The following is a 26,985-nucleotide window of genomic DNA, read 5'->3' as shown; positions in this document are numbered from 1 at the left end:
AGACTACATGCTCCCCCCCGAAATGTTTGACTTGTGTTCCATCTACCCCAAAGAGGTGTGGGCACAAGTGTCGTGCAGCAGAGGGTGCCGTGTAACATTCAAAATGAAACTTTCCGATGGAGGGGTGGAGTGCACATTGGGTCTGCTGTGTCAGAGCTGGCTGAGCTGGGGATTGTGGGAAATAATCCTCTTTGCCTGCTCTGGTCGAAATTGGGTTGAGCACTGGTTTTTCTTTTGCCCATGTGTCGTTTCATGTGGCTGTTTTACGTTCTTTCCCTCTGTTATGTCATCCTGTTTTGTTTTCTCCTTTTTTTGGGTGGAGGAGTGGATGAAGACCTCTGTGCGATGTACAGTGTCAGGCGTGTAGGAATCGTAGCTTAAAGTGTCTCCTCTACGGATGTAGTACTGCGGGTATGTCATTGGAAATGCGCCCCCTGGAGGATGCCACCCTGGGCGACTGCCCATCCCGCCCATATTAAAAACCGCCACTGTTTCTATCACACAAATGCATAAAACTTCATCAAAATTCTAAAAATGTGGAGAAACGCAATTTTCTCATAATCCTGTGAATAAACACAAACCAACTCAAATCACTCAGAAACACGGCGACGGGTGAGAAGAATAATTTATAGCAGATATCTTCATCATCATCATCATCAGTGCTGCAGATCGTGACGATGGCGTCACCCACAACTGGCGTTCTCTGCCCGGACTGCAGTCGGGTCATTAAACCTGAGTTTACTTCAGCAACTAGAGTATGTGATGACGGAGAAACTCTTCATCTAAATGTCCATCTAAGACGGAAGAGGAAGCAAACTTCAACGAGGAAACGCCTCACTTCCATCAGGAGCAGAAATGCTGTTGTTTGGACGGACCACAGACTTCCTGCTCTGATCCATCCACTTTGGGACCACTAGATCCGTGCTCGTCTTTGATTTCCTCGCCTTAATCTGGATCTAATCGTACGGATGGATAACTGCCATACTGATCCCCGTTCTTGTTGAACGGCTGATGTTAGGTTGGGGGTGGAGGGGCTGTAAGCTAGTGGGAGAGAGTGTAACAGAGAGCTCTCGGGAACGAGAAGTGGGGGTGTGGTTGCTCCATGCCATTGGTCCCGCCCACAACTCGGAGTTAAGTTTCCAATGAACTCCTGTCGCTCTGCAGAAACTATGTACGACACAAGTTTCATCATCGGCAAGACCACCGGGAACGATTTGGAAACCGATCAGAAGATGATTTGAGTTTAAAGAGGAGTTTGAGGGCCGCTCAGATGCATCGCCAAGATATTCCAGTAAAACTCTTAACCCTCATGCTATCTTAGATGACCCCCCCCTTCCATTGACGTGTTCTCCCTACCATGACAAAGGTGGATAAAGGTGGAAAGATTTCATGTAATCCATGGACACCAGTGAAGATCACAAATCATTGAAGAAAAAAGGTTCAGAGCTCTGTCTAGTGGGTCTAGATGACCCAACTCCCAATGTTAAAGTGCCTAGGATAGAACAAGGGTTAAATACCCCAGATTCCCTTCAGGGGTCTCCTTCAGCCCTGGAGGTCCTGTAGCTTGATCACTTCAGTCTTTGTCTGAACTTCACCACCCAGAAGAGCCGCCGTCTACTTTGAGTTGATGAAGTTTTTGTTCTGCTGTTGTAGAGCAGAACTGCTGCAGTCTTTCCTTGTTCTTGGTTCTTCAGGTTTCAGATCCAGTTATCAGGGTTTAGAAAGTGAACGTGAGGCTGCTTTGACAGGAAGGAGCTGCTTCTTGTCCTGGTCACTGAGCTGCAGGGCATGCGAGCGCCCCGCCCAGGCGTCCGTCTGCTGCGGTGACCTGCAGTCACGTAGCCATGTCTGGATTCCCAGATATTTGTGGAATGAGCCAAGGATGGAACTGAAGGCAGGGATTAAGGAAAAGCACTTCTAAACCAGATTAGGGATCAACGGAAAACCAGAATCCTGTTGCACATGTCATTATTCCGCGTTTCTTCTGAGGAAACAGTTTTTGTGCAGTGGGAACAACCGGAGGGGCAAAGATGTCTGAACCGCTTTCTTCTGTCCTGCAGGCAGAAGCACGAGAAAGGCTTCAGCGTCTGCAGCTTGGCCTGGCATCCTTCTGGCAGGCAGGTGGCGTACACCGACACAGAGGGCTGCCTGGGCCTCCTGGACGGCTTGACCACCTCCATCAGCGCCATTGACCAGGTACCGCCATCAGCGCTGAACCTCCATGTGCTGGAGTATTATGGCTTCTTGTTCCCTCCGATGAGCAACAGGCGGAGGCCAGACGCTCAGGCAGAAACACCATCCCAAACAACAAATGATCCATGAAATCTTTTTCAACTGAAGCTCCATCGTCAGAAACAAAACCTCAGTTGGAGGGTTCTGGGGTCAGACCGGCCCAAATGTGACCTTGGTGTCAGTAATCACACCATTAAAGAAGCTTCAATCAGACAAAAAAATCTTACTGAGCTCAACATCGAAACTCAGATTCTCCATCCTCAAAACGTCTGCGCAGTAACCATGGCAACCTGTCCAGAGGTTGTGAGACATTTCTTTAAGGGTTATCGCCGTTGTTCCGTCTGCGTTGACGCACTAAACATCCATTAATCAACCGTAACATTTACCTCATGTCTGCGTCTGGCGTCCGTCGCTCTGCACAGCAAGTTTTACGCAGGAACTCTGTTTCCAGGCCATTGGCGCAGCAATAACCCAGAGAAACAGGAAACAGGTCCCAGTTTCAAAATAAAAACTTCTGTTGTACTTTCAAAATAACATTTTATTTAGAATGACGTGCTCACACAGTAACGCATGTTACACAACAGATTATGACAAAAAGTTAACATTTTACAGGAGAAAAACATATTTTAAACATAATTTAAACAACATCTTAAAATAACTGGAAGGAGCTACATTTCCAAAACAAAATGCAGGGTTGAATTCTGTATTACTGAAGAAAAATGAAAGTTAAAAGGTAATGATTGGAAACAGACATAGATTAAAGAAAGAAATGCTCAAAGGTGACCATAAATAAAGTGAAAACAGCACAAAAACAAAAAATATGTGTTTGTGAAAAATGCCGGAGCCGGGTATCGAACCAGCGAGCCTCTGCACCAAGGATTCCCCATGTATCTCAATGGAGGCAAACATCCTGGAATATCTGGAAAAGTTCAAGGATCTGAAGGAGCAAAAGTCAAAGCTGGAAAAAGCTGAAAGAGGTGAACATTTTAATAGTTAAATAGTTGAAATAGGTGAAACATTGGAGGAGTTGAGCGGCAAAAAATGGAGGAAGATACTAGAATAAAGAGAGAGAAACAGAAAAACAATGGTTGAAGGTTATATAGTATTCAACCCATTGTTTATGACAAAAACATGCATTTAAAAGGACTATGAGGAAGGAGAGCACATGGGGGGGGTAGCCCTGCGGGCGGAGGTGCCCCGCGGGCGGAGGTGCCCCGCGGGCGGAGGTGCCCCGCGGGCGGAGCAGTGTAAATCTGGGTCTGCAGGGCACTCCTGGTGATGAAGGTCCTCTTTGCAGGCACCAACAAAGAAACCGGCCAAAGACTTTAATGACCTGTTTGACGACGATGATGATGACCAACTGATGGATGAAGGTCTGAGCGACAGCCACTCACCAGCTAGGAAACCAGCCACCAGGGATGAAGATGATGACGACTTGGTGATCCCCTCCACGGGCCGGGTGAAGAACAGAGGGGCGATCCTGGATGACGAGAACTCGCTTGGTGAGTTCTGGTTCTGGTGCTCTGTGGTTTTTCTGTTCGACCAAAGACTGAGGCGGTTTCTGTACTGCTTAGCTCTGAAAAGGTCTGAGCACTAATCCTTTTATTCTTTCGTCCCTAGTGGTCTTTTATCGTTGATTATGTAGTTTTTATTAAAAGTTTCCCATCAACCCTTTGTTTGACCCTCTCTCCCACTAGCTCATAGCACCCCCCAAGCCGAGGCTAATATTGACGTCCTCAGGTTAAAGCTGGAAGGAAACTGTTTTCACCCTTTTATCCTTTTTCTCCTAAACCGCATGCTAAGTCTTCTCAAAGAAAAGTCATTAAAACTGTTTCAAAAAGTCTCTTTTCTTCCAAAAGAGAGACTTGACATAAAATATAGCTGCATGTTCCTCTGCTAGTCATAAAGAAGTCATTCTCTGCCGTCACTGGTTTGACGCCAGTTTGAGGCGCCGCCCCGTGGGACGGATCTGTCGTTATCAAACCTCTGAACCTCTGGAAGATGGGCGGGGCAAACGCATCGTAAATCTTCCTCCAAGAACCTTTTCCTTCCCAGCCCTGCATTGGTTGGGGGTCCATACATAGCCGCCCGCATATGTTAGGCTACGGTCAGCTGACCCCGTCGCGGCGGTCGTGAACGTAGACACCGGCCGTCAGTCGGGTGGGGAGAACGGCATTATGAAGTTGGATCGCCGGCCAGCAGCAGCTCTGATTGGACGATGTGTAGATGGCAGACGTCCATGTGGGATGCCAGCGGCTGCCCTGTAGCCGGGGGGGGGGGTAAAAAGCGGACCACGATGCACCACTGGTCATTCCTGAGATTCTTCTTCTGCGCATTTTGCTTTTTCTCTTTTAGTGCAGACGGTTCAATGTTCTGTCTTCGTATTTTTCTCTCTGTCAACAAACACACACACACTCTTACACTCTCACACACGCACACACAAACATACAAACATGAAAATATAACACATTTCAAATCAGCTTGTACACTTTTTGGTCACACGCTCAGAATGAAACTTAGGGGAAAGTGTTCCTGCAGTCAACAGTCAGTTATTGCGCTGCTGCCCTCCTGTTTCTGGACGGCCGCCTCATGATCTCCAAATGGGCCCAGGCGGCTATTGGCCGATGTCCAAAGATCGCCCGGTCACCACACAATTGTAGTTTTCCTCCACGCCGCCGCTCAAACTGACAAACTGCTGCCCACCGATCAGAAATGCTGCCTTGCTGACGGGTTTGCTGGAGAACTTGGGTCACTGCGCAGGGTGGGGCATGATGGGATATGTGGCTGTGGTCTTAGCAGGAGGTGCTGCTCCCCCTTTGCTGTGGACCAACCACTGAGCTCCTCCTGGTTTTTCTTCCTTGTCAAAAGGTTTTTGATAATAATCGTTTCATCATTTTTTTGTATTTGAGATGAATTGAAACAAGTTTAGTTTTATGAGTTGTAAAAATAAAAACCAGCTTTGAAAATCCCTTTGAAGTTTTCCGTCTAGTGAGAGTCTGTGGGTAACCGGACTAACTGGCCTGGTTGGTGAGTTCATCCCGTCTCCTACATCATGACTCAGATTTGGCTCAGGAACAGAACCTGTAGATTTAACGGGAGAAACCGGCAAAAGCTGAAGAACCAGACGGGGTCAAATGTAAAACTTTGGCGTGGAGGCTGTGGAGGAGGTGGTGACGCTGCTGATGTCACATGATAATTCATGTAAAGAAAAGAAAAAGTTAATGAAGGCAAGATGGCGATGGAATGATATAAGTTTACTTCCTCTGTCTGCTTCACGCAGCTAAAGTCCTTTTGACAAACTAATAATAGTCTCATATTCTGTATGAATGAGACTTAATGTGTCTGATTATGATTTACTGAAGTCTTTGTGGATGTATGTACAGTATTTACCAATGAATTCATGTCTAATTCACTGTGCATAGATGTGTGTTTCTGTTTCATTTTGGTTTTTATTAGGGTTGAAATAACGCTTCATTGGTTCTTGAACCGTCAGGGCTGTTCTTCCCTCCCGTGGTCTCACATTTGTTCTGCGTCTGTCTCCACCGTTTAGACACAGCCTCTCTGAGATTTGGTGAAGACAAACCTGGAGACGAGGAGGATGCAGGCAGGGCGTTGGGTCCCGTCGCCCCGCCGCCGCTGCTGCCCTCACGCCCGGCCTACGAGGGGCCGCTGCCTTCCCCGCCGCAGAAAGCCTTCCAGCCGGGCTCCACGCCGGCTCACCTCACTCACCGCTTCATGGTAGGATGCAGCCCACAGCTTTCCTCCATCACACGCAGGAATTGTAGAAAGGATTGTAAAGTCCACAGAAATGTCCAACTGGAATGTCGTGGAAACGGTGATGAGAGGAAAAGAAAAAGAAAAAAACGGGCCAAAGAGACCATGAATGAGGCGCTGCAGGTCGCTGAAGCGTTCCTATCTGGACTCTTGACGCCGTTCACACCACTAGATCTGTGTGTCATGGCAAACCGTGGACTCTCAGCATTCACTCTAAAGCGGTCTTAGAAGGCCCCGCCCCCTCCGCCAAATAACAGCCACGCTCTGCTTCAGATGTGGAACTCGGTGGGAATCGTGCGTGGCTACAACGACGAGCAGGACAACGCCATCGACGTGGAGTTTCACGACTCGGCGGTTCATCACGCCATGCACCTCACCAACTCTCTGGGTCACACCATGGCGGACATTTCCCAGGAGGCCGTGCTGCTGGCCTGTCCCAGCACAGAGGAGCTGGCCAGGTGAGCGTCCAGCTGCTGTTTTTCCTTCCGGCTGCAGGTTGTGAAGCAGCTCCCCTCCTCTTGCAGTAAGCTGCAGTGCCTCCACTTCTCATCCTGGGACACCAACAAGGAGTGGATGGTGGACATGCCCAACGGGGAGGACGTGAAGGCGCTGTGTCTGGGTCAGGGCTGGGCGGCGGTCGCCACCAGCGCGCTGATGGTCCGGCTGTTTTCCATCGGAGGCGTCCAGAGGGAAGTCTTCAGCCTCCCGGGGCCGGTGGTCTGCATGGCCGGACACGGCGAGCAGCTGCTCGTCGTCTACCATCGAGGTTTGGTGCAGCCGCAGACACACAGCGGGACACGCCTTCTCGTCTAATGAAAGCACACGCGTGATCAGAGCAGGAACTGACCTTCCAGCCCATTCTGCCTTAGTCCATGCATGAAAACTACCACACAGTTTTAGGGCCACGTTACAAATTTCTTTTTGAAATAAGACTTTTAAGTTGGAAATTTACGAGAGAAAAACACGTGAATTTATGACATAAAATCGCGTAATTAACGAGAAAAAAAAGTCAAAGATTAACGAGTGAAAAACAGCAACGTTGTCTGTTCATTGGAGCCGTGCTTGAAGATGAGAGATGTGGAGCCTTTTGTGAAGCTTTATTTCCAGATAGGTTTCAAAAACAAAGAGATTCTGAACCTTCTGGTGACTCTAAATCAGATTATTGTCAGTGTAGTCGTCTTTCTGGGGTTCAGTGTCGGTAAAACGGAGTTTCATCAGTAAAATAAGGGGCTCAGAGACACGTTTGGGTGTAGAGGACCAATACTTTATTCTCCTTTTCATTCACAAACCCAGAAGTCCATTTGTCTCATGACGTCATCAACCTGTCATCAGAACACCAATGTGTTCACAGTTCCATACGCCCCCTCCTCCAGAGGAAACGTCCCATTTCAACATAAACATAAAAATATTCTGTTCTATTAGCATTAGAACGCTGAAAATGCCAGAAAGTGCTCCTCCTCCTCAGACGGAAGCGTCACACAGACGTAGAGATCTGGTCTTTGGAGGAAGAAAGGACTGAAGTGGACATCTGCAGGGACACCCACGTCTTCATCAACGGCTGCAGAGATCCTGGAAGCCCCCCATCAATGAATAAAACATTAATAAATCAAACAAATGAGCTTCCAAACATTTGGAACGTTATCAAAAACATTCAGCTCACCTGTTCCATTGAGTTTAGTGGGTCTGCTCTGCTGCTGTGTGGCGTTCACTTGCTGCTCTGAAAGCTCACCTCCACTTTAATCTACGATTCTTTATTTCTGCTGGCCCTGACACTCCGTCGTATGAAAACGGCCACACAGCTGTGTGAAAGATTCTAGCGATTCTGATGTGATGTACATATAGTTGGTTTAACTCTGGTCCCCCAACTCTGCGGTCAGTGACTCAACCCCTCCCACAGCTGGATCAGTCTCATCCATGTCTGTCAATAGTCCCACTTCCAGCCACAGTTAAAGGATAAACGTTTGCTCCAGATAAACTGGTTTTAACTACTTCATTTAAACATGTTTTTATACTCTCAAGCAGAAAAGTCTTTAGAGGAACAATGATGGGTATTTATTCCACATCCGCCTGTCCGTTCCACAAACGGTTACTAAGATCGTTGAATGATGTTGGGTAGGAGGAGCTCAACTCTGTGGTATTTGATCCAGAGTTTGCATTTCACTTCTGAAGATGCATCTGTGATCGGGACAGGAAGTAGTCTTAGCACCTCACTTCTTTCACGTTTGTGGTAAACGGCATAGACGTCCCTCTCAGAAGGCCCAAAGCGTCACGGTGCCATTCACACGCCGATGGCGGCTCGGCTACCGAACAATCTACAACCACCAGGAGCAAGGTGGGGCTCAGTGTTTTGCCCAAAGACACTTTGACACATGGGCGGGCAACGTGGGAACTTGCAACCTTCCCATCATAGGTCGACCACTCTACCTCCACACCACAGTGGCCCTATGTTTAAAAATGTATTCACGTCCTCAACATTCTTGACACAACGCTCCATAAGGACAAACGGTGAGGTTTAAATGAAGTTAGACGTTTTCCCGCCTTATTCAACTCTTGGCTGATGCCCCTTTGGCAGCAGGGAATTGACCACAGGTGGACTTAAGCTGCTGGAACGTCTGAAGGAGGATGAGTGGAAACGGAAAGTCTGGCTGAGCTTCATTCATGGCAAAGGCTGTGAATACTGATGTAAACCTCACTTATCTGAGGTTGATTTTAAATCCATTACAACTATTTGCAATAAATGTGTATCCTTAGTCCTTATGGGGTCTTGCATGTAGAAAGTCAATAGCCGTGTTTCCATGACAACATGCACAAAACTTTATCCAAATCCCAGAAATGTTGAAAAAAAACACTAAAATCCTAATCATGTGAATAAACACAAACCGACTGACGCCAGTAGTCCTTCAGAAACACGGTGACGGATGTGAACAGTACTTTGATTGACAGCAGATACCTATACATTTCTGTCACGCCACTAGTGCTCTTCGTCATCTATCAAAGGAGACGTCGGCGTCTTCCTTAGGCTGTGATGCGGCGAGCTCCTTACACGTGGGAGGGGCTACAGATGAGGCCATTTTGGCAAATGGTGGTTGGTGATTTTCCAACAATTCCACATGACACACTGCTGTGATGCTGTGGGAACTCTGGTGGCGCCCGCCGTGCAGCTCCCAAGACGGTATTGGACCAAGACGTCGCTGCAGGAAACGTCTTTTCCCAGAAAGCAGCAGCACAGCACTTGCATAAACTGAGCATCTATGAGTTCAAAAACCACATTTAGTTCCAGAGGACACTGATGATGAATCCTCAAATCTCTGAGGGGGGGGGTCTTCTTCTGCGTGAACCTCCACCTCTCACCGTGTTGTGTTTACAGCCACAGGCTTTGACGGAGATCAGGCTCTGGGCGTTCAGCTGCTGCAGCTCAGTCGCAGGAGAAGACGGGTCCTCAGCGGCGAGCCCCTCCCTCTGTCACACAAGTCCTACCTGTCCTGGCTTGGATTCACTGGCGAGGGTCAGAACCCAGAACTCCCACCGCACGGTTTCAAATGGGAAACGAGGGGTTTGTGAGAGCTGCTGTGCGCCTTTCTCTCAGGAACGCCGTGCTTTGTGGACTCGGAGGGAGTGGTCCGCATGCTGAACCGTGCGCTCGCCAACACCTGGACCCCCGTGTGCAACACCAGGGACACCTGCAAGAGCAAGTCGGACCACTACTGGGTGGTGGGGGTGCACGAGAACCCACAGCAGCTCAGGTGGGCCTCGATGCCGACGGTTGTTCCGGTCAATAAGGAGTTAAAGTGTTGGAATAGTGAGACAGTGGGAACTGCAACCACTTAGACTTTTATTACTATTTATCAAACTCTGTACATAATTAATGACACGCATTTCTTAGTGCTGACGGGAGGGAGGTCTTGTCAAAAGCACACAATTGAATTAGGTTAGCTGTGCTATTTAAAGGAGAATAAGTACAGTCTGGTCCATAAATATTGTTCCAACATTTCTGGCTCTACAGTCCACCAGAGTGGATTTGAAATGAGACGAACAGGACGTGCTTTAACTGCAGACTGTCAGCTTTAATCTGAGGGTTTCTACATCCAGATCAGGTGAGCGGTGCAGGAATGACGACAGTTTGCATCTGTGCCCCCCACCTGTTGAGGAACCAATAGTAACTGGACAGAACAATAATCATTACTTTAAACGTTCACTTTGTAATACTTGGTTGCAGATCCTTTGCAGTCACTTCCAGCCTGAAGTCTGGAGCACATAGACATCAGCAGACGCAGGTTTCTGATGCTCTGCCAGGCCTCCAGTGCAGCTGTCTTCAGTTCCTGCTCCTTCTTGGGGCCTTTTCCCTTCAGTTTAGTCCTCAGCGAGTGAAACGTTTGCTCAATGGGATTCTGGTCAGGTTTTGACTTGGCCATTGCATAACATTCCACTTCTTTCACTAAAGAAAGTCTTTGGCTGCTGTTGCAGCCTGCTTTGGGTCCATCTGCACTGTGAGGCGCCGTCCAATGAGTGCTGAAGCATTTGGCTGAATATGAGCAGATAAAATCACCTGAAACTCCTCAGAATTCATCCTGCTGCTGTTGTCAGCATCACATCAATACAAGAGAGCCATACATGCCCACACCATGACATTACCACCACCATGCTTCACTGATGAGGTGGTCTGCTTAGGATCAGGAGCAGTTCCTTTCCTTCTACTCTTCTCCTTCCATCACTCTGGTAGAAGTTGATCTGGGTCTCATCTGTTCCAGAACTGTGAAGAATGTTTCAGATGTAGTTTGTCAAACTATAGTCTGGCCTTCCTGCTTTTGAGGCTCACTAATGGTTCACATCTAGTGGTAAACCCTCTGGATTCACTCTGAAGTCTTCTCTTGATTGTCGACACACACACACACCCCCACACACACACACACACACACACACACACCTCCTGTCAGGGTTCTTGATCTGACCAACTGTTGTGAAGGCGGTTTTCTTCAGCAGGGACAGAATTCTTCGGTCAGTTGTTTTCCGTGGTCTTCCGGGTTGTTTGGCGTCGCTGACCCCCCCAGAGCGTTCCTTCTATCTGAGAATGTTCCTAACAGTGGTTTTGGCCACGCCTACGATTTGTGCCATCTCTCTGATGGTTCTCTTTTGTTTTTTCAGCCTAATGGTGGCTTGCTTGGCTGTTAGTGACAGCTCTGTGGATCTCATCTTGAGAGTTGACAGCAACAGATTCCAAATGCATGCAGCACACTTCTAAAACCTTTTATCTGCTCATTGGAATGGGGATAATGAGGGAATAACACACTTAGAACAGCTGAGAAGCCGTTACTATTGGTTCCTCAACAGGTGGGGGGCACAGATGCAAACTGTTGTCATTCCTGCACCGCTCACCTGATCTGGATGTAGAAACCCTCAGATTAAAGCTGACAGTCTGCAGTTAAAGCACGTCTTGTTTGTTTCATTTTAAATCCACTCTGGTAGACTGTAGAGGCAGAAATGTTGGAACAATATTCATGGACCAGACTGTACTTTCAGAAAAGACATGTTAAAACCTGTAAAATAAGGCAGTAAGCAGTGATTGATCAATTGAAGACATCGTTTCTATGGCAACCGCTCACCAGTCAGGAGTGAGCTTTAGTCCAGTGCTCATATATAGTAAATGGCAGAAACTCGTTTATAGACATCCGATATGGTCCACTGAAGTATCCTGAGGTAAAGTGTGCCATCCAGAAGAAGGGAAATGCCCTTATATGGGCATGGGCGGGAGTCTTTCTCTAGTAACCAGATGCTATTTTGGTGAAACGCTTCAACAGAAACGGACAGTTTGGAACTCTCCACCAGTTAAACGTACATTTTCTTTAATCATTGTAATTTATTAAGAGTACAAAAGGGGCTGTTGATTGACAATATTCATGGTTTATGATTGACAGTGGAACAAAGAAACAACGCCACATTTAACCTTTGCTTCTATCTAGATGGATAGATTAACTATTATTTATATTTACAATTTTAGTGAAGGAATCAACCCAACCATCAGATCTGTCAATGCTATTAAAGTTTTTAGACCATCTTCACATTTTGCCTTTGCAGTTTCTCTGTGGGCTTCCAGTCAGTCAGATTCCCCAGCATCAGACCCCCCGGGGCCCCTGTGCTCAGCGTCTGAGAGCTGCATAGGCGGGAAAAACCTACATGTTTCTCCCAGTATAAACTTAACACAGTGTGGTGACCTCAGCGTTGGTGTGACCTCAGTGTTGTAGTGCACAGGCTGCACGGCCTTCATTCATGAGCTGGACTTCCTCACGGGTTTGTCTGCATTCCAAACGGCTTCCCTCCCATTTCTCCTTACCTGGCAGCCGCCTGTCTCCTCCCTCCAGGTGTATTCCCTGCAAAGGCTCCAGGTATCCGCCCACGCTGCCCAGGCCTGCCCTGGCCATCCTGCCCTTCAAGCTGCCTCTGTGTCAGACCACCACAGAGAAGGGGCAGATGGAGGTAAACACGACCAGTAAGATGAGTTCTGTGTGGTTGAACAGTAAGCTGGGCTTCACTTCCTGTTAATCAAAACTTGAAAATGTATATCTTAATAAAGCCACAGCCCTGCCCCACTACCTTCTTTGGTGACAGAAAAACCTGGTTTTTAGTTTATCAAAAAATGAATGTACAGCCATTTTCCAGCCAGAACAGATGACGGACTCACTTCTTGGACTGGTGGGGTCACGGCTGCTTGGCTTTGCTTCCTCCAGGAGCAGTTCTGGCGTTCGGCCCTCTTCCACAACCACTACTGTTTCCTGTCCACCAGCGGCTTCGAGGTGGACGAGGACGCGCAGACGCGGTCCGAGAAGGAGAAGCAGGAGCTGCTCATGAAGATGTTTGCTGTGAGTATGAATGCACACAGTTACCGGGGTTTCCATGAGGAGCCCTGGTCAAGATCAGCACCAGCATCCAGACCAAGAACCTGGACGTCTCCCAGAGTTCAGCTGCTTCACCAACTTTACCAGAGCGAAGGTCTGAGGGTTCTGACTGCTGAGTCACTTCTGCCTGGACTCAGAGCCGTTTCACATTTAGAAAGAAGTTCTGCAGCTTTTTTTTTAGTTCCTGTTCTGATCAACACCACGGATAAAAAGGACTATCGGAAGATTCTGTCCTTGTTGAAGCAGCAACATTTGTGGATCCAAATGACCTGCAGATGCAGAAGATCTCAAAGGTTCTTCTCTTTATTTTTGTGTTCAGACTGGAGAAGCGTTTGGTTCTGACCCGGATCGAGTCCTGAACCTTGTCTTGGGTCTGTATTCAGACGGCTGTCAGGCAGCCTTTCTGTTCCAGACTAAAGCTTGTCAACAAAACCATGTGACTGCAGACCTCTTCACTCATTGGTCAGGAGTTAGGAGGGCGGGGCAAAGCAACCAGAGACAGAAATGATGGAAGTCCTGCACTTTCAGTTCCTTCAGACTTTAGATTCACTGACAGATGTGAACGTCTGCATCAACGTCAGGCTGCAGGACGGTGACGGACAGAAGAACACGAATGTGTTTCTGACAGTCAGGAAAACGGTGAGAAGTGATGTGGATCACCTTCCAATAGTCTGAATGAGTTTCTGCATCTCATCGTTGTGCAGTTATGGCGTCGATTTGAAGAATTCTGTTCAGGAACTACAAGGTAGCTTTTAGGATGACGTCACAGCGGCGTCTGTCGGCCGTAACCACACAGAAAAGCCTGTCAGAAGCGTTTTAAGGTCGGCTACGGTGGCCCGGTGGGTCCAGATGTTCCGCTCCGAGGACGGATTGTATTCAGGCTGAGGAATCTGATTGGAAACGAACCCAGACCACCTCTAAGGTGGGTCACAGAGCAGTTCCTGGTCCTGGACCAGAGTCCTCTTGGGTGGATTCAGACTGAAAACTTGTTCCAGATTATCGGGAAAAGGGAATTCTGGTTCACTTAGGAACCAGTGTCCAGTCTGAACACGCTGTAAAAGACAGAGATCCTGAAAGCAGCACAGAAATGCTAGTTAGCATGTTTGTACTGAGATGATCATCATTTGGGTTCTGTACAGTAACTAACTAAAGAAGCCATCAAACATACAACCAAAGTGTAGGATTCTAATCAGAGGTTGATGATGGTGAACATTCCTCTGTGGAGCTACTAGCTCTGCTTTTATTTTGAAAATACCAAAAACTAACTAGAAGTGATGCTTTTGGAAGTTTTGATACGATTGAGACCTTAGAAGGTTTTTTTTATTGTGGATCCATCCATTGAATGAAGGAAAAAACATCTTCATTTGTGTGATGGCTGAGGGGTCAGAGGTCACACCTCATACATCGGTCATGTATGGGGGCTCTCTGAGTTCAGGTCTACCTTAATCATCAGTGAAACCTGAAGTGTTCAGGAGTGGGCGGGGCTTCCTGCGGTGCACGCATGGCGGTGTCTGACAAACGGCCGTCCTGTTGCAGCTGTCCTGCAGGCTGGAGAGGGAGTTTCGCTGTGTGGAGCTGGCGGAGCTGATGACCCAGAACGTGGTGCCTCTGGCTATTCGCTACGCGTCCCGGTCCAGACGCATGGCCCTCGCCCAGAGGCTCAGTGAGATCGCCATGGAAAAAACCATCCAGAGTCAGGAGGAGGAGCCAGAAGAGGAGGACGAAGATCTGCGCTATTCCGGCATCAGACGCTCCTCTGAGTAAAGTTCCTTCACATCCTCTCCATCTGAAACCTGAAGTCCAGTCTCCGGGTTCTGCTGGTTCTGTCCCGGGTTTCTCAGACGTTCAGACACTTTTTTTTCCTGTCAGCTTTAAGGCTCACTTCTTGTATAGAGTTTGGAGCAGAGCTACAGTTTCTTTTTTAGGGTTTATCTAGACAATGTTTTGATGGAACGTTTAGAACGGATCTAGAAATTCAATCAGATTGGAGAACGCATCCTGCCTTCTGTTGGACAGGTTTGGTGAGGCGGAGCTCGCCGGAGGACGCCGTGCTTCCAGACTTCAGGAGGAAGAAGCAGAGTTCAGAGGTCAGAGGAGCGCACCGTCGGAGGAGGAAGAGGAGGAGACGCAAACGGGAACAAGTCAGTTCTCTCCTTCAGCTTTTAGCCCAAATGAACAGAATAATTGCAATCTATTCCCCTGGAGACTACGTCCTAAATATGGAGAATGTTCTTCTTAATTCATATAAAACTATTGAAGATACTGTCTAAGAGGTAAGTCGTTCCATCAGCTTCTTAAAGCCGGGAAACGTGTTGATCTGGACCCAAAGCAGACTCCTAATGCATCCACGAGGAAGGAGGGAAACGCTGAACGCTGTTTCTCCTCAGGCGGCAGCTTCTGAGCCATCGCATGTCCACGCATATTTTATGCCTCCACACGTGCGTCCACACGTGCGTGCCCACGTGCGCCCACACGTGCGTCCACTCGTGCGCCCACACGTGCCTTCACACATGCGTCCACACGTGCGCCCACACGTGCGTCCACTCGTGCGCCCACACGTGCGTCCACACGTGCGTCCACTCGTGCGCCCACACGTGCCTTCACACGTGCGTCCACTCGTGCGCCCACACGTGCCTTCACACGTGCCTTCACACGTGCGTCCACACGTGCGTCCACTCGTGCGCCCACACGTGCCTTCACACGTGCGTCCACACGTGCGTCCACTCGTGCGCCCACACGTGCCTTCACAAGTGCGTCCACACGTGCGTCCACTCGTGCGCCCACACGTGCCTTCACACGTGCGTCCACATGTGCGTCCACTCGTGCGCCCACACGTGCCTTCACACGTGCGTCCACACGTGCGTCCACTCGTGCGCCCACACGTGCCTTCACACGTGCGTCCACATGTGCGTCCACTCGTGCGCCCACACGTGCCTTCACACGTGCGTCCACACGTGCGTCCACTCGTGCGCCCACACGTGCCTTCACACGTGCGTCCACACGTGCGTCCACTCGTGCGCCCACACGTGCCTTCACACGTGCGCCCACACGTGCGCCCACACGTGCGTCCACTCGTGCGCCCACACGTGCCTTCACACGTGCGTCCACACGTGCCTTCACACGTGCGTCCACACGTGCCTTCACACGTGCGTCCACTCGTGCGCCCACACGTGCCTTCAAACGTGCGTCCACACGTGCGCCCACAAGTGCGTCCACTCGTGCGCCCACACGTGCCTTCACACGTGCGTCCACTCGTGCGCCCACACGTGCCTTCACACGTGCGTCCACACGTGCGTCCACTCGTGCGCCCACACGTGCCTCCACACGTGCGTCCACTCGTGCGCCCACACGTGCCTTCACACGTGCCTTCACACGTGCGTCCACACGTGCGTCCACTCGTGCGCCCACACGTGCGTCCACTCGTGCGCCCACACGTGCCTTCACACGTGCGTCCACACGTGCCTTCACACGTGCGTCCACTCGTGCGCCCACACGTGCCTTCAAACGTGCGTCCACACGTGCGCCCACAAGTGCGTCCACTCGTGCGCCCACACGTGCCTTCACACGTGCGTCCACTCGTGCGCCCACACGTGCCTTCACACGTGCGTCCACACGTGCGTCCACTCGTGCGCCCACACGTGCCTCCACACGTGCGTCCACTCGTGCGCCCACACGTGCCTTCACACGTGCCTTCACACGTGCGTCCACACGTGCGTCCACTCGTGCGCCCACACGTGCGTCCACTCGTGCGCCCACACGTGCCTGCACACGTGCGTCCACACGTGCGTCCACTCGTGCGCCCACACGTGCCTTCACACGTGCGTCCACACGTGCGTCCACTCGTGCGCCCACACGTGCCTGCACACGTGCGTCCACACGTGCGTCCACTCGTGCGCCCACACGTGCCTTCACACGTGCGTCCACACGTGCGTCCACACGTGCGCCCACACGTGCCTTCACATGTGCGTCCACTCGTGCGCCCACACGTGCTTTCACACGTGCGTCCACACGTGCGTCCACTCGTGCGCCCACACGTGCCTTCACACGTGCGTCCACACGTGCGTCCACTAGTGCGCCCACACGTGCCTGCACACGTGCGTCCACACGTGCGCCCACAAGTGCGTCCACTCGTGCGCCCACACGTGCCTTCACACGTGCGTCCACTCGTGCGCCCACACGTGCCTTCACACGTGCGTCCACACGTGCGTCCACTCGTGCGCCCACACGTGCCTCCACACGTGCGTCCACTCGTGCGCCCACACGTGCCTTCACACGTGCCTTCACACGTGCGTCCACACGTGCGTCCACTCGTGCGCCCACACGTGCGTCCACTCGTGCGCCCACACGTGCGTCCACACGTGCGTCCACTCGTGCGCCCACACGTGCCTTCACACGTGCATCCACTCGTGCGCCCACACGTGCGTCCACACGTGCCTTCACACGTGCGTCCACTCGTGCGCCCACACGTGCCTTCACACGTGCGTCCACACGTGCGTCCACTCGTGCGCCCACACGTGCGTCCACACGTGCGTCCACTCGTGCGCCCACACGTGCCTTCACACGTGCCTTCACACGTGCGTCCACACGTGCGTCCACTCGTGCGCCCACACGTGCGTCCACTCGTGCGCCCACACGTGCGTCCACACGTGCGTCCACTCGTGCGCCCACACGTGCGTCCACACGTGCGTCCACTCGTGCGCCCACACGTGCCTTCACACGTGCGTCCACTCGTGCGTCCACTCGTGCGCCCACACGTGCGCCCACACGTGCGCCCACACGTGCGCCCACACGTGCGTCCACCCGTGCGTCCACACGTGCATCCACTCGTGCGCCCACACGTGCCTTCACACGTGCATCCACTCGTGCGCCCACACGTGCGTCCACACGTGCCTTCACACGTGCGTCCACTCGTGCGCCCACACGTGCCTTCACACGTGCGTCCACTCGTGCGCCCACACGTGCCTTCACACGTGCGTCCACACGTGCCTTCACACGTGCGTCCACTCGTGCGCCCACACGTGCCTTCAAACGTGCGTCCACACGTGCGCCCACACGTGCGTCCACTCGTGCGCCCACACGTGCCTTCACACGTGCGTCCACTCGTGCCTTCACACGTGCGTCCACACGTGCCTTCAAACGTGCGTCCACACGTGCGCCCACACGTGCGTCCACTCGTGCGCCCACACGTGCCTTCAAACGTGCGTCCACACGTGCATCCACACGTGCGCCCACACGTGCGTCCACTCGTGCGCCCACACGTGCCTTCACACGTGCCTCCACACGTGCGTCCACTCGTGCGCCCACACGTGCCTTCACACGTGCGTCCACACGTGCGTCCACACGTGCGCCCACACGTGCCTTCACATGTGCGTCCACTCGTGCGCCCACACGTGCTTTCACACGTGCGTCCACACGTGCGTCCACTCGTGCGCCCACACGTGCCTTCACACGTGCGTCCACACGTGCGTCCACTCGTGCGCCCACACGTGCCTGCACACGTGCGTCCACACGTGCGTCCACTCGTGCGCCCACACGTGCCTGCACACGTGCGTCCACACGTGCGTCCACTCGTGCGCCCACACGTGCTTTCACACGTGCGTCCACACGTGCGTCCACTCGTGCCTTCACACGTGCATCCACTCGTGCGTCCACTCGTGCGCCCACACGTGCGTCCACTCGTGCGCCCACACGTGCGTCCACTCCTGCGCCCACACGTGCGTCCACTCCTGCGCCCACACGTGCCTTCACACGTGCGTCCACACGTGCGCCCACACGTGCGTCCACTCGTGCGCCCACACGTGCGCCCACACGTGCGTCCACTCGTGCGCCCACACGTGCCTTCACACGTGCGTCCACACGTGCATCCACTCGTGCGTCCACTCGTGCGCCCACACGTGCGTCCACTCGTGCGCCCACACGTGCCTTCACACGTGCGTCCACACGTGCCTTCACACGTGCGTCCACACGTGCCTTCACACGTGCGTCCACTCGTGCGCCCACACGTGCCTTCAAACGTGCGTCCACACGTGCGCCCACACGTGCGTCCACTCGTGCGCCCACACGTGCCTTCACACGTGCGTCCACACGTGCGTCCACTCGTGCCTTCACACGTGCGTCCACACGTGCCTTCAAACGTGCGTCTACACGTGCGCCCACACGTGCGTCCACTCGTGCGCCCACACGTGCCTTCAAACGTGCGTCCACACGTGCGTCCACACGTGCGCCCACACGTGCGTCCACTCGTGCGCCCACACGTGCCTTCACACGTGCCTCCACACGTGCGTCCACTCGTGCGCCCACACGTGCCTTCACACGTGCGTCCACACGTGCGTCCACACGTGCGCCCACACGTGCCTTCACATGTGCGTCCACTCGTGCGCCCACACGTGCTTTCACACGTGCGTCCACACGTGCGTCCACTCGTGCGCCCACACGTGCCTTCACACGTGCGTCCACACGTGCGTCCACTCGTGCGCCCACACGTGCCTGCACACGTGCGTCCACACGTGCGTCCACTCGTGCGCCCACACGTGCCTGCACACGTGCGTCCACACGTGCGTCCACTCGTGCGCCCACACGTGCTTTCACACGTGCGTCCACACGTGCCTTCAAACGTGCGTCCACACGTGCGCCCACACGTGCGTCCACTCGTGCGCCCACACGTGCCTTCAAACGTGCGTCCACACGTGCGTCCACACGTGCGCCCACACGTGCGTCCACTCGTGCGCCCACACGTGCCTTCACACGTGCCTCCACACGTGCGTCCACTCGTGCGCCCACACGTGCCTTCACACGTGCGTCCACACGTGCGTCCACACGTGCGCCCACACGTGCCTTCACATGTGCGTCCACTCGTGCGCCCACACGTGCTTTCACACGTGCGTCCACACGTGCGTCCACTCGTGCGCCCACACGTGCCTTCACACGTGCGTCCACACGTGCGTCCACTCGTGCGCCCACACGTGCCTGCACACGTGCGTCCACACGTGCGTCCACTCGTGCGCCCACACGTGCCTGCACACGTGCGTCCACACGTGCGTCCACTCGTGCGCCCACACGTGCTTTCACACGTGCGTCCACACGTGCGTCCACTCGTGCCCCCACACGTGCCTTCACACGTGCGTCCACACGTGCGTCCACTCGTGCGCCCACACGTGCCTTCACACGTGCGTCCACACGTGCGTCCACTCGTGCGTCCACCCGTGCGTCCACCCGTGCGCCCACACGTGCGCCCACCCGTGCGCCCACACGTGCGCCCACCCGTGCGCCCACCCGTGCGCCCACACGTGCGCCCACACGTGCGTCCACACGTGCGCCCACACGTGCGTCCACCCGTGCGTCCACACGTGCGCCCACACGTGCGCCCACCCGTGCGCCCACCCGTGCGTCCATCCGTGCGTCCACCCGTGCGTCCACCCGTGCGTCCACCCGTGCGTCCACTCGTGCGCCCACACGTGCGTCCACACGTGCGCCCACACGTGCCTTCACATGTGCGTCCACTCGTGCGCCCACACGTGCTTTCACACGTGCGTCCACACGTGCGTCCACTCGTGCGCCCACACGTGCCTTCACACGTGCGTCCACACGTGCGTCCACTCGTGCGCCCACACGTGCCTGCACACGTGCGTCCACACGTGCGTCCACTCGTGCGCCCACACGTGCCTTCACACGTGCGTCCACACGTGCGTCCACTCGTGCCTTCACACGTGCATCCACTCGTGCGTCCACTCGTGCGCCCACACGTGCGTCCACTCGTGCGCCCACACGTGCGTCCACTCCTGCGCCCACACGTGCCTTCACACGTGCGTCCACACGTGCGTCCACACGTGCGCCCACACGTGCGCCCACACGTGCGTCCACTCGTGCGCCCACACGTGCGTCCACTCGTGCGCCCACACGTGCCTTCACACGTGCGTCCACACGTGCGTCCACTCGTGCGCCCACACGTCCGTCCACTCGTGCGCCCACACGTGCCTTCACACGTGCGCCCACACGTGCCTTCACACGTGCGTCCACACGTGCCTTCACACGTGCGTCCACTCGTGCGCCCACACGTGCCTTCAAACGTGCGCCCACACGTGCCTTCAAACGTGCGTCCACACGTGCGCCCACACGTGCGCCCACTCGTGCGCCCACACGTGCCTTCAAACGTGCCTTCACACGTGCGTCCACTCGTGCGCCCACACGTGCTTTCACACGTGCGTCCACACGTGCGTCCACTCGTGCGCCCACTCGTGCGCCCACACGTGCCTTCACACGTGCGTCCACTCGTGCGTCCACACGTGCGCCCACACGTGCGTCCACCCGTGCGTCCACCCGTGCGCCCACACGTGCGCCCACCCGTGCGCCCACCCGTGCGCCCACCCGTGCGCCCACACGTGCGCCCACACGTGCGTCCACACGTGCGCCCACACGTGCGCCCACCCGTGCGTCCACCCGTGCGTCCACACGTGCGTCCACACGTGCCTTCACACATGATTTATTCTGACTGAAAGTGTGGAGAATGGAAACGGTTGTTATAACCGGATCATCATTTTCTGGAAGACATTTTTGCACATAGAACTGCAGCTACTGTGTCTCTAGTCAGTCTTTTTCCGTAGCGTGGATCCGTAAAGGGACCACAAAGGAACATGTTTCAGCTGAAAAGGTTTCCACTTTTTGCAGCTTTATTCCACTGTTCCTGATAGAAATGTCCTGGATTCAGAATCTCTCATGCGCTTCACTCCACAGACGTAAATCCGTTTGCCAAAGAGACCGGCTCACCTGTGACGCCGTCTGTGACAGCAGGTGAGCAAACACACCTGTGAACTCTGCTGCTGCTTTGTCCTGATGAAGGTTCTGCTTCTCTGGACTCCAAATGTGTCCTTTTCCTGTCAGACCAGCCGTTCTTCTGAGTCTCCTCCTGATCTTTCTTTTTCAGTTGGGAAAGCGGGTCGAGCCAATCCTTTCAAGGTAAATTCTTTTTTACGCCACTTGAACTCAATTCTGTTGGATTTTCAGTTCAACTGCAAAATGTGAACAGATTCTAAAGCGTTCAGGTCTCATCAGAACACAAGTCAACCAAAAAACAGGCTGAAAGCAACAAATCCTGCGCCTTCCTGACAGAGAACTCCTTCCACATTCAACCCATGACCTTTTTTCACGGTCCAGGAAGTCACATGTCCAGCTTACAAAAAGCCACAGAAGTCTGTAGTCTGCCACTAATTGTGTAAGTTCTTGACTTTAGGAAGAGAAGAGAATTCTTGCAAATTGCAGTGGAAAATCTAAATATGTGGTCACAAGCAGGAATTCTGACGTAGCTGTTAGTTTTTCTTTGGCTAGGACCTAGAACAGGTCTAGAACAGGTCTGTAAGGTCTTAGGACCTAGAACAGGTCTAGAACAGGTCTGTAAGGTCTTAGGACCTAGAACAGGTGTAGAACAGGTCTGTAAGGTCTTAGGACCTAGAACAGGTCTAGAACAGGTCTGTAAGGTCTTAGGACCTAGAGCAGGTCTGTCAGGGGCAGACCTGTTCTAGGTCCTAAAACAGAGTCTTTTCTTGCCTGTGGCGAGGAACATTATGACCAAAAATCTGTCATTTTGAGTACATTTTCTGATATAATGCCCAGATACACGGTGGGATGTTTAAGCCCAGGACCTTGGTTATAATCTGGTGAAGACTCTTCCTAAAGGGACTCGCTTTGGGGGCACGACCATCAAATATGAGAATGATCTACGTTTATGTCTCCACATTTCCTCCAGCATGGCTGTGGCACCAAACTGTGCTTGTTGGTGATTTTTGCTGTTATGAAATATCTGTTTTTCCAACAATGCAGTCTCCATGTCCGTCATGGACATTGATAAATGTGGTGTTTTTTCCATTAGATCTTTAAATGTGGATATGATTCTGTGTTTTTTAGAATTTAAGTTTCAAAAATAGATCTTATTATTCCATCTTCCTCTCTAAATTTGTATTATTTCTACTTTCCTCGTCAAAGTAATCTTTTATGTGTAAAAACCTGAAGTGGTCATGGTTAGTCAAGTTAAATGTCTGCTTCAAAATGTAGGAACTGTCAATCATTTCTCAGAGTGCCCATCGCTGTCATTCCTTTTTGGTTCCATTCTATAAAGAAGAACCTGGAATGAATCCTTGTGGGAAGTTATCCCCGGAGAATCCTCGGCTCTTTCCCTCTAAACGTTTAGAGTTGCTTTCTGAGTAGCTTTGATTGTCGTTGAAGAGCTGATGCTGCAGTGCCCTCGAGCCAAAGCTCCCTATTGGGTTCAAATCCGCCCAGCAGCGGTGTTCTTTGTGGGAAAACCTCTGAAGTCAGTGGATGCTTCCAGGTTTCTGGCGCGGGGAAGTCGTCTGCGTCGGCTCAGCCGCGAGCGACCAACATCCTGGACAGCATGACCTCCGGCAGGAAGTCGGCGCCGCTGAGCGGGCCCGCAGCGAAGGCCAGCAAAAGCCCCGTCCTGAAACCGCTGGCGCCCCGTCCGAAGACGAAGGTGGCAGAACATGTCAGAAAATGCAGAACGGCGTGATGGCAGAGGACGGTGTCACCCGCGGTTTTCCTTTTCTCCTGCAGACTCAGTCCACCCTGCTGCAGATGGCCACCTCCAAGACCAAGAAGGCCGAGGAGGACAAAGAGCCGCCCGCAGATCTGCCAAAACAAGCCGAAGCTCCGCCTCCCGCTTCAGAGAACCAAAGGTAAAGAAAAACCCCCAACTGGACTGTTGGATCGAATCAAAGGCCTACCTTTGCTCCTGTTGGTGTGACTTCAGGCCAAAGACGGGCTTTCAGCTGTGGCTGGAGGAGAACAGGAAGAGCATCACTGCAGACGGTCCGGACCTGGACGAGACGGAGGTCATCAGGGAGGCCATGGGCCGCTTCAGGGCGCTGTCCGCAGAGGAGCGGCTGGTGAGGCTCCGCCTTTGACACGCAGCGATGACTCAGATCCATCACTGCTGACTGGTTCCAACACGCCAAAAAGAGCAGCAGTTCTATTGGTTGGAGCCAGAAGTAAAGCAGTTTCCTCCCTCAGTCCAGTTCTCATGTGAACATTCTCTGTTTCCTGTGGAATCAAACACTCGTTACTGCATCCAAAACCACTGCTTTACTAACTGATCAATTTGGAGACAGAGCCTGTTTAGTCGGGATCAAGTTCACGGGCTGAACAAAAATGGATTGTTTGCTTTTCCAGTGGCGGACCGTTACACACCCGGGCCTTCAGTGGTGCTACGTCTGAATCCCGCATGAATAGGGATGGGTATGGATAAGATTTTAACGGTACTAGTACTCTTATTGATACTGATTATTGATCCGGTATTTTAACGATACTCTCATTGAAACTTTTTGAGGATGAAAAGAAATTAAATTAAATTAAGAACATAAAAGTGTTTTATTTCCTCATTATGCAACAAAACATTTTACTTTATACATTTTTCCAACTTGAAAAGTAAAATACATAAAAAAATAAGTTAAAGAAAAATAAACAGCAATGTTTTGACATATTGCTGTCATGATGTAAAAATGAAACAAATTAAATAAATGTTTGAGTTCATGAGATCATCCAGAGAGAGTCTCTGCTTCAACTCCTGCAGTGAAAGCTGCGTCTGAATCTGGCGCCCGTGTTTCCATCTCTGAAGCCGAAGCCCCTCCCCCGCCTCTCCACCTGTTCACCTGTTCAAATCCTCTGCAGCTGACGGTCGTTTTTTCCTCCAGTCTGTTCTACACAGACAGCGCAAAATACGGTCATCATAGCAGCAGGTTGACACGATGGTCGGGGCGCTCTAGCGCAGATTTCAGTCATTTTACGCCGCGTGCTGTCTGAACAACAGCCCCGCCCCCGTGCACACCAACAGACCTCTCCTCTTCAGTGAGAAGAGCTAAATTAATATCATCATTAATTAACGGAAAATTGACTGACTTGTAGAGTTAAATATGGCAGATAACGTTTATATTTTGTGGGACACATAAAAAAGCCACTTCTCCAGAACCGTTGAGGTCAGATCTTAACGATACTGCGGTCTTGAAGAATGTTGCCCCGGGGCTCGTTCAACACCGGGGTGCGGTACCCATCCCTACTCATGAACCGTTTTATGCCTCTAAATAAACGAAATAAACAAACCTCATTATGTAGCTACAGCCAGCCCAAAACATGGAAAACAACCACATAAATATGGAATATTAGTTATTTTATTTATCATGTCATCATCAAAAAATGAGATTATTTGAAGACGAATCCATCCTCCTCTTTCCTCCAAACAGTCCATCAGCCTGTCATGTAGATGATGGTCTTCAGTCCTTTTCTATTCCATCATCAGTGCTGAGATTCTGTCCAGTTGTCTCTGTAGGTTGAATCTGCTTTAGAGCCCAAAATGTCCGCTGGACAGACGCAGTGGACACAGGGACGGTCAGTCCAAACACGCAAATCTGAACGGCTGCTTCATGATTCACTCAGGAAGTCCAGGAGGTCAGTGGGAGATGTTCCTGCTGGATCCTCCATGGATACATCAGTCTGTTTTTAACTGAGACAGATCAAAACGTCCTCCGTGGATCTGTGTCCAACTGGACAAGGCTGCATGTGACTTCCTGAAACTTCTGTCCAATCACAAGCTCTGAATTCTGTGACGCTGCCTAAGCTGCTAGAAGGCCCTGCTGACACCAACTCAAAATCTGATTGGTTGAAGGAAATGAATGACAGATATTGATTTTGCAGTCAGTCTGGAAGCAGCAGAACCATCATAAACACAATCAAAGAGAACGGACAAATGATTATTGAGTATGCATGGACAAAATATAATCAACACATGATTCAGATATTTTTTTAGGCCTTCAGAACTTGAAGGCGCTGACGCCAACCACTGTCCTTTTCTAAACTACAGATGGCGAGCGCTCCTGATCTCTGGCACACCAGATTATAAGACCCACGTTTTTTTAAGGCTCAAGTGCGTCTTATAGTAGGGACATTATGGTAGTTTTGCATACGCAGCTTTGCATGGCTGCAATCCTGACTGGGGGGCGGGACTTCTATGTTTTAGAGGCTTTAATAGAAAACAGACGGCAGATGTAACGTGGATTAAAACGTTAACGAACGGCCAAGAACAAGGTCAGGAAGTGCAGCGGGTCTCTTTGTGCTGTAACACGCCGCCTGAACACCGCTCACAGGAGCGCCGTGCAGTCATTGTGCTTATGAGGCTGTAAGGTTCCTCACTCCGCTCCTGAAAACACTCGCTCAGGTATCTTTGCGCTCATTCAATGAATGGCAGCCATGGAACGCCACGCTTACGTGGTAAAGGTGTGATGAGTGGGAGGAGCTTACAAACACACTTTCCTCCTGTGTAAAGCGCAGTGGTGAGCGTGTGGGTGGAGTTCTGCGATCAGTCGTTTTCAAATTCAGGGATTGGGCAAACATTTGGTAAAAACAAAAGGCAGCATGCCCCCCCCCCCCCCTCTATGAAACGGCAGAGGTTGAACAAACAAAGCCTGTCGGCCGCTGCTGCACCGATCCGGTCATTTACAGCGAGCGGATTAGAAATGAGGTGGAAGCAGCCACACGCGTGTGAAGTGTCTGCAGGCTCCTGACCCTGCATACATCAAGACCCTCAGGGCTTCGCTGGACCACACACACCAGGAAGTGGGAGTGAGTGGAGGAGGGTGGGGGGCGCCTGTTGCCTAGCAACCCAGTGATGCACGTTTTAAAAGTGGGAGCATTGATCTCGTAAAATACATGCATTTTCCATGAGGCTGTGGCATCATTGTTCTCTTTTTAGAGCAGCAGCAGGATGTTGTTTATGCTGGAAGTTTCAAAGTAAAAGCCCTCCATGTAGTGAGCTTTAGCTTCATATTTTTATGGCTGATTGGAATATGAACAAAGACTTTAAAGTGAAATGTTTTTAAACTGAACCAATGAAAACTAGCGCTGTGATCAAGTTAGACCTGTAAATAATCAATCGAGCCGATCTCCTTTGAATCAAACCTAATATTTGCTGTAAAAAGCCTCATTTTGAGGTATTTGCATTGTAATTGGTGACATTGGGATCAAAGTTAACTAAAAAAAGTGGCTTTATAAAAGTTTGCTTTATCATTATGTCCAACCTCCACTTTAAATC

At 51.7% G+C, this 26,985-nt stretch overlaps 1 protein-coding gene across 1 annotated transcript in view; it reads left to right on the top strand.

The window, feature by feature from the left end:
- Positions 1-26,985, top strand: part of wdhd1 (WD repeat and HMG-box DNA binding protein 1) — a 38,261-nt gene that overhangs the window by 6,887 nt on the left and 4,389 nt on the right. The window contains exons 10-25 of the mRNA XM_011492502.4: positions 2,061-2,196; positions 3,530-3,734; positions 5,783-5,970; positions 6,280-6,464; positions 6,531-6,772; positions 9,374-9,511; positions 9,593-9,749; positions 12,363-12,477; positions 12,729-12,860; positions 14,433-14,656; positions 14,913-15,037; positions 21,627-21,683; positions 21,817-21,848; positions 23,218-23,379; positions 23,460-23,581; positions 23,656-23,791. Of these exons, the coding sequence (XP_011490804.2) occupies positions 2,061-2,196; positions 3,530-3,734; positions 5,783-5,970; positions 6,280-6,464; positions 6,531-6,772; positions 9,374-9,511; positions 9,593-9,749; positions 12,363-12,477; positions 12,729-12,860; positions 14,433-14,656; positions 14,913-15,037; positions 21,627-21,683; positions 21,817-21,848; positions 23,218-23,379; positions 23,460-23,581; positions 23,656-23,791 (2,356 nt within the window). The remainder of the gene's footprint in view (positions 1-2,060; positions 2,197-3,529; positions 3,735-5,782; positions 5,971-6,279; positions 6,465-6,530; positions 6,773-9,373; positions 9,512-9,592; positions 9,750-12,362; positions 12,478-12,728; positions 12,861-14,432; positions 14,657-14,912; positions 15,038-21,626; positions 21,684-21,816; positions 21,849-23,217; positions 23,380-23,459; positions 23,582-23,655; positions 23,792-26,985) is intronic.

Source organism: Oryzias latipes, chromosome 3, assembly GCF_053564925.1.
Source record: "Oryzias latipes strain Hd-rR chromosome 3, Olatipes_Hd-rR_3.1".
In the NCBI taxonomy this organism is placed as follows: domain Eukaryota; kingdom Metazoa; phylum Chordata; class Actinopteri; order Beloniformes; family Adrianichthyidae; genus Oryzias; species Oryzias latipes.
Note: the sequence above shows the minus strand (reverse complement) of the source record. Positions and strands in the feature narration are given on the sequence as shown.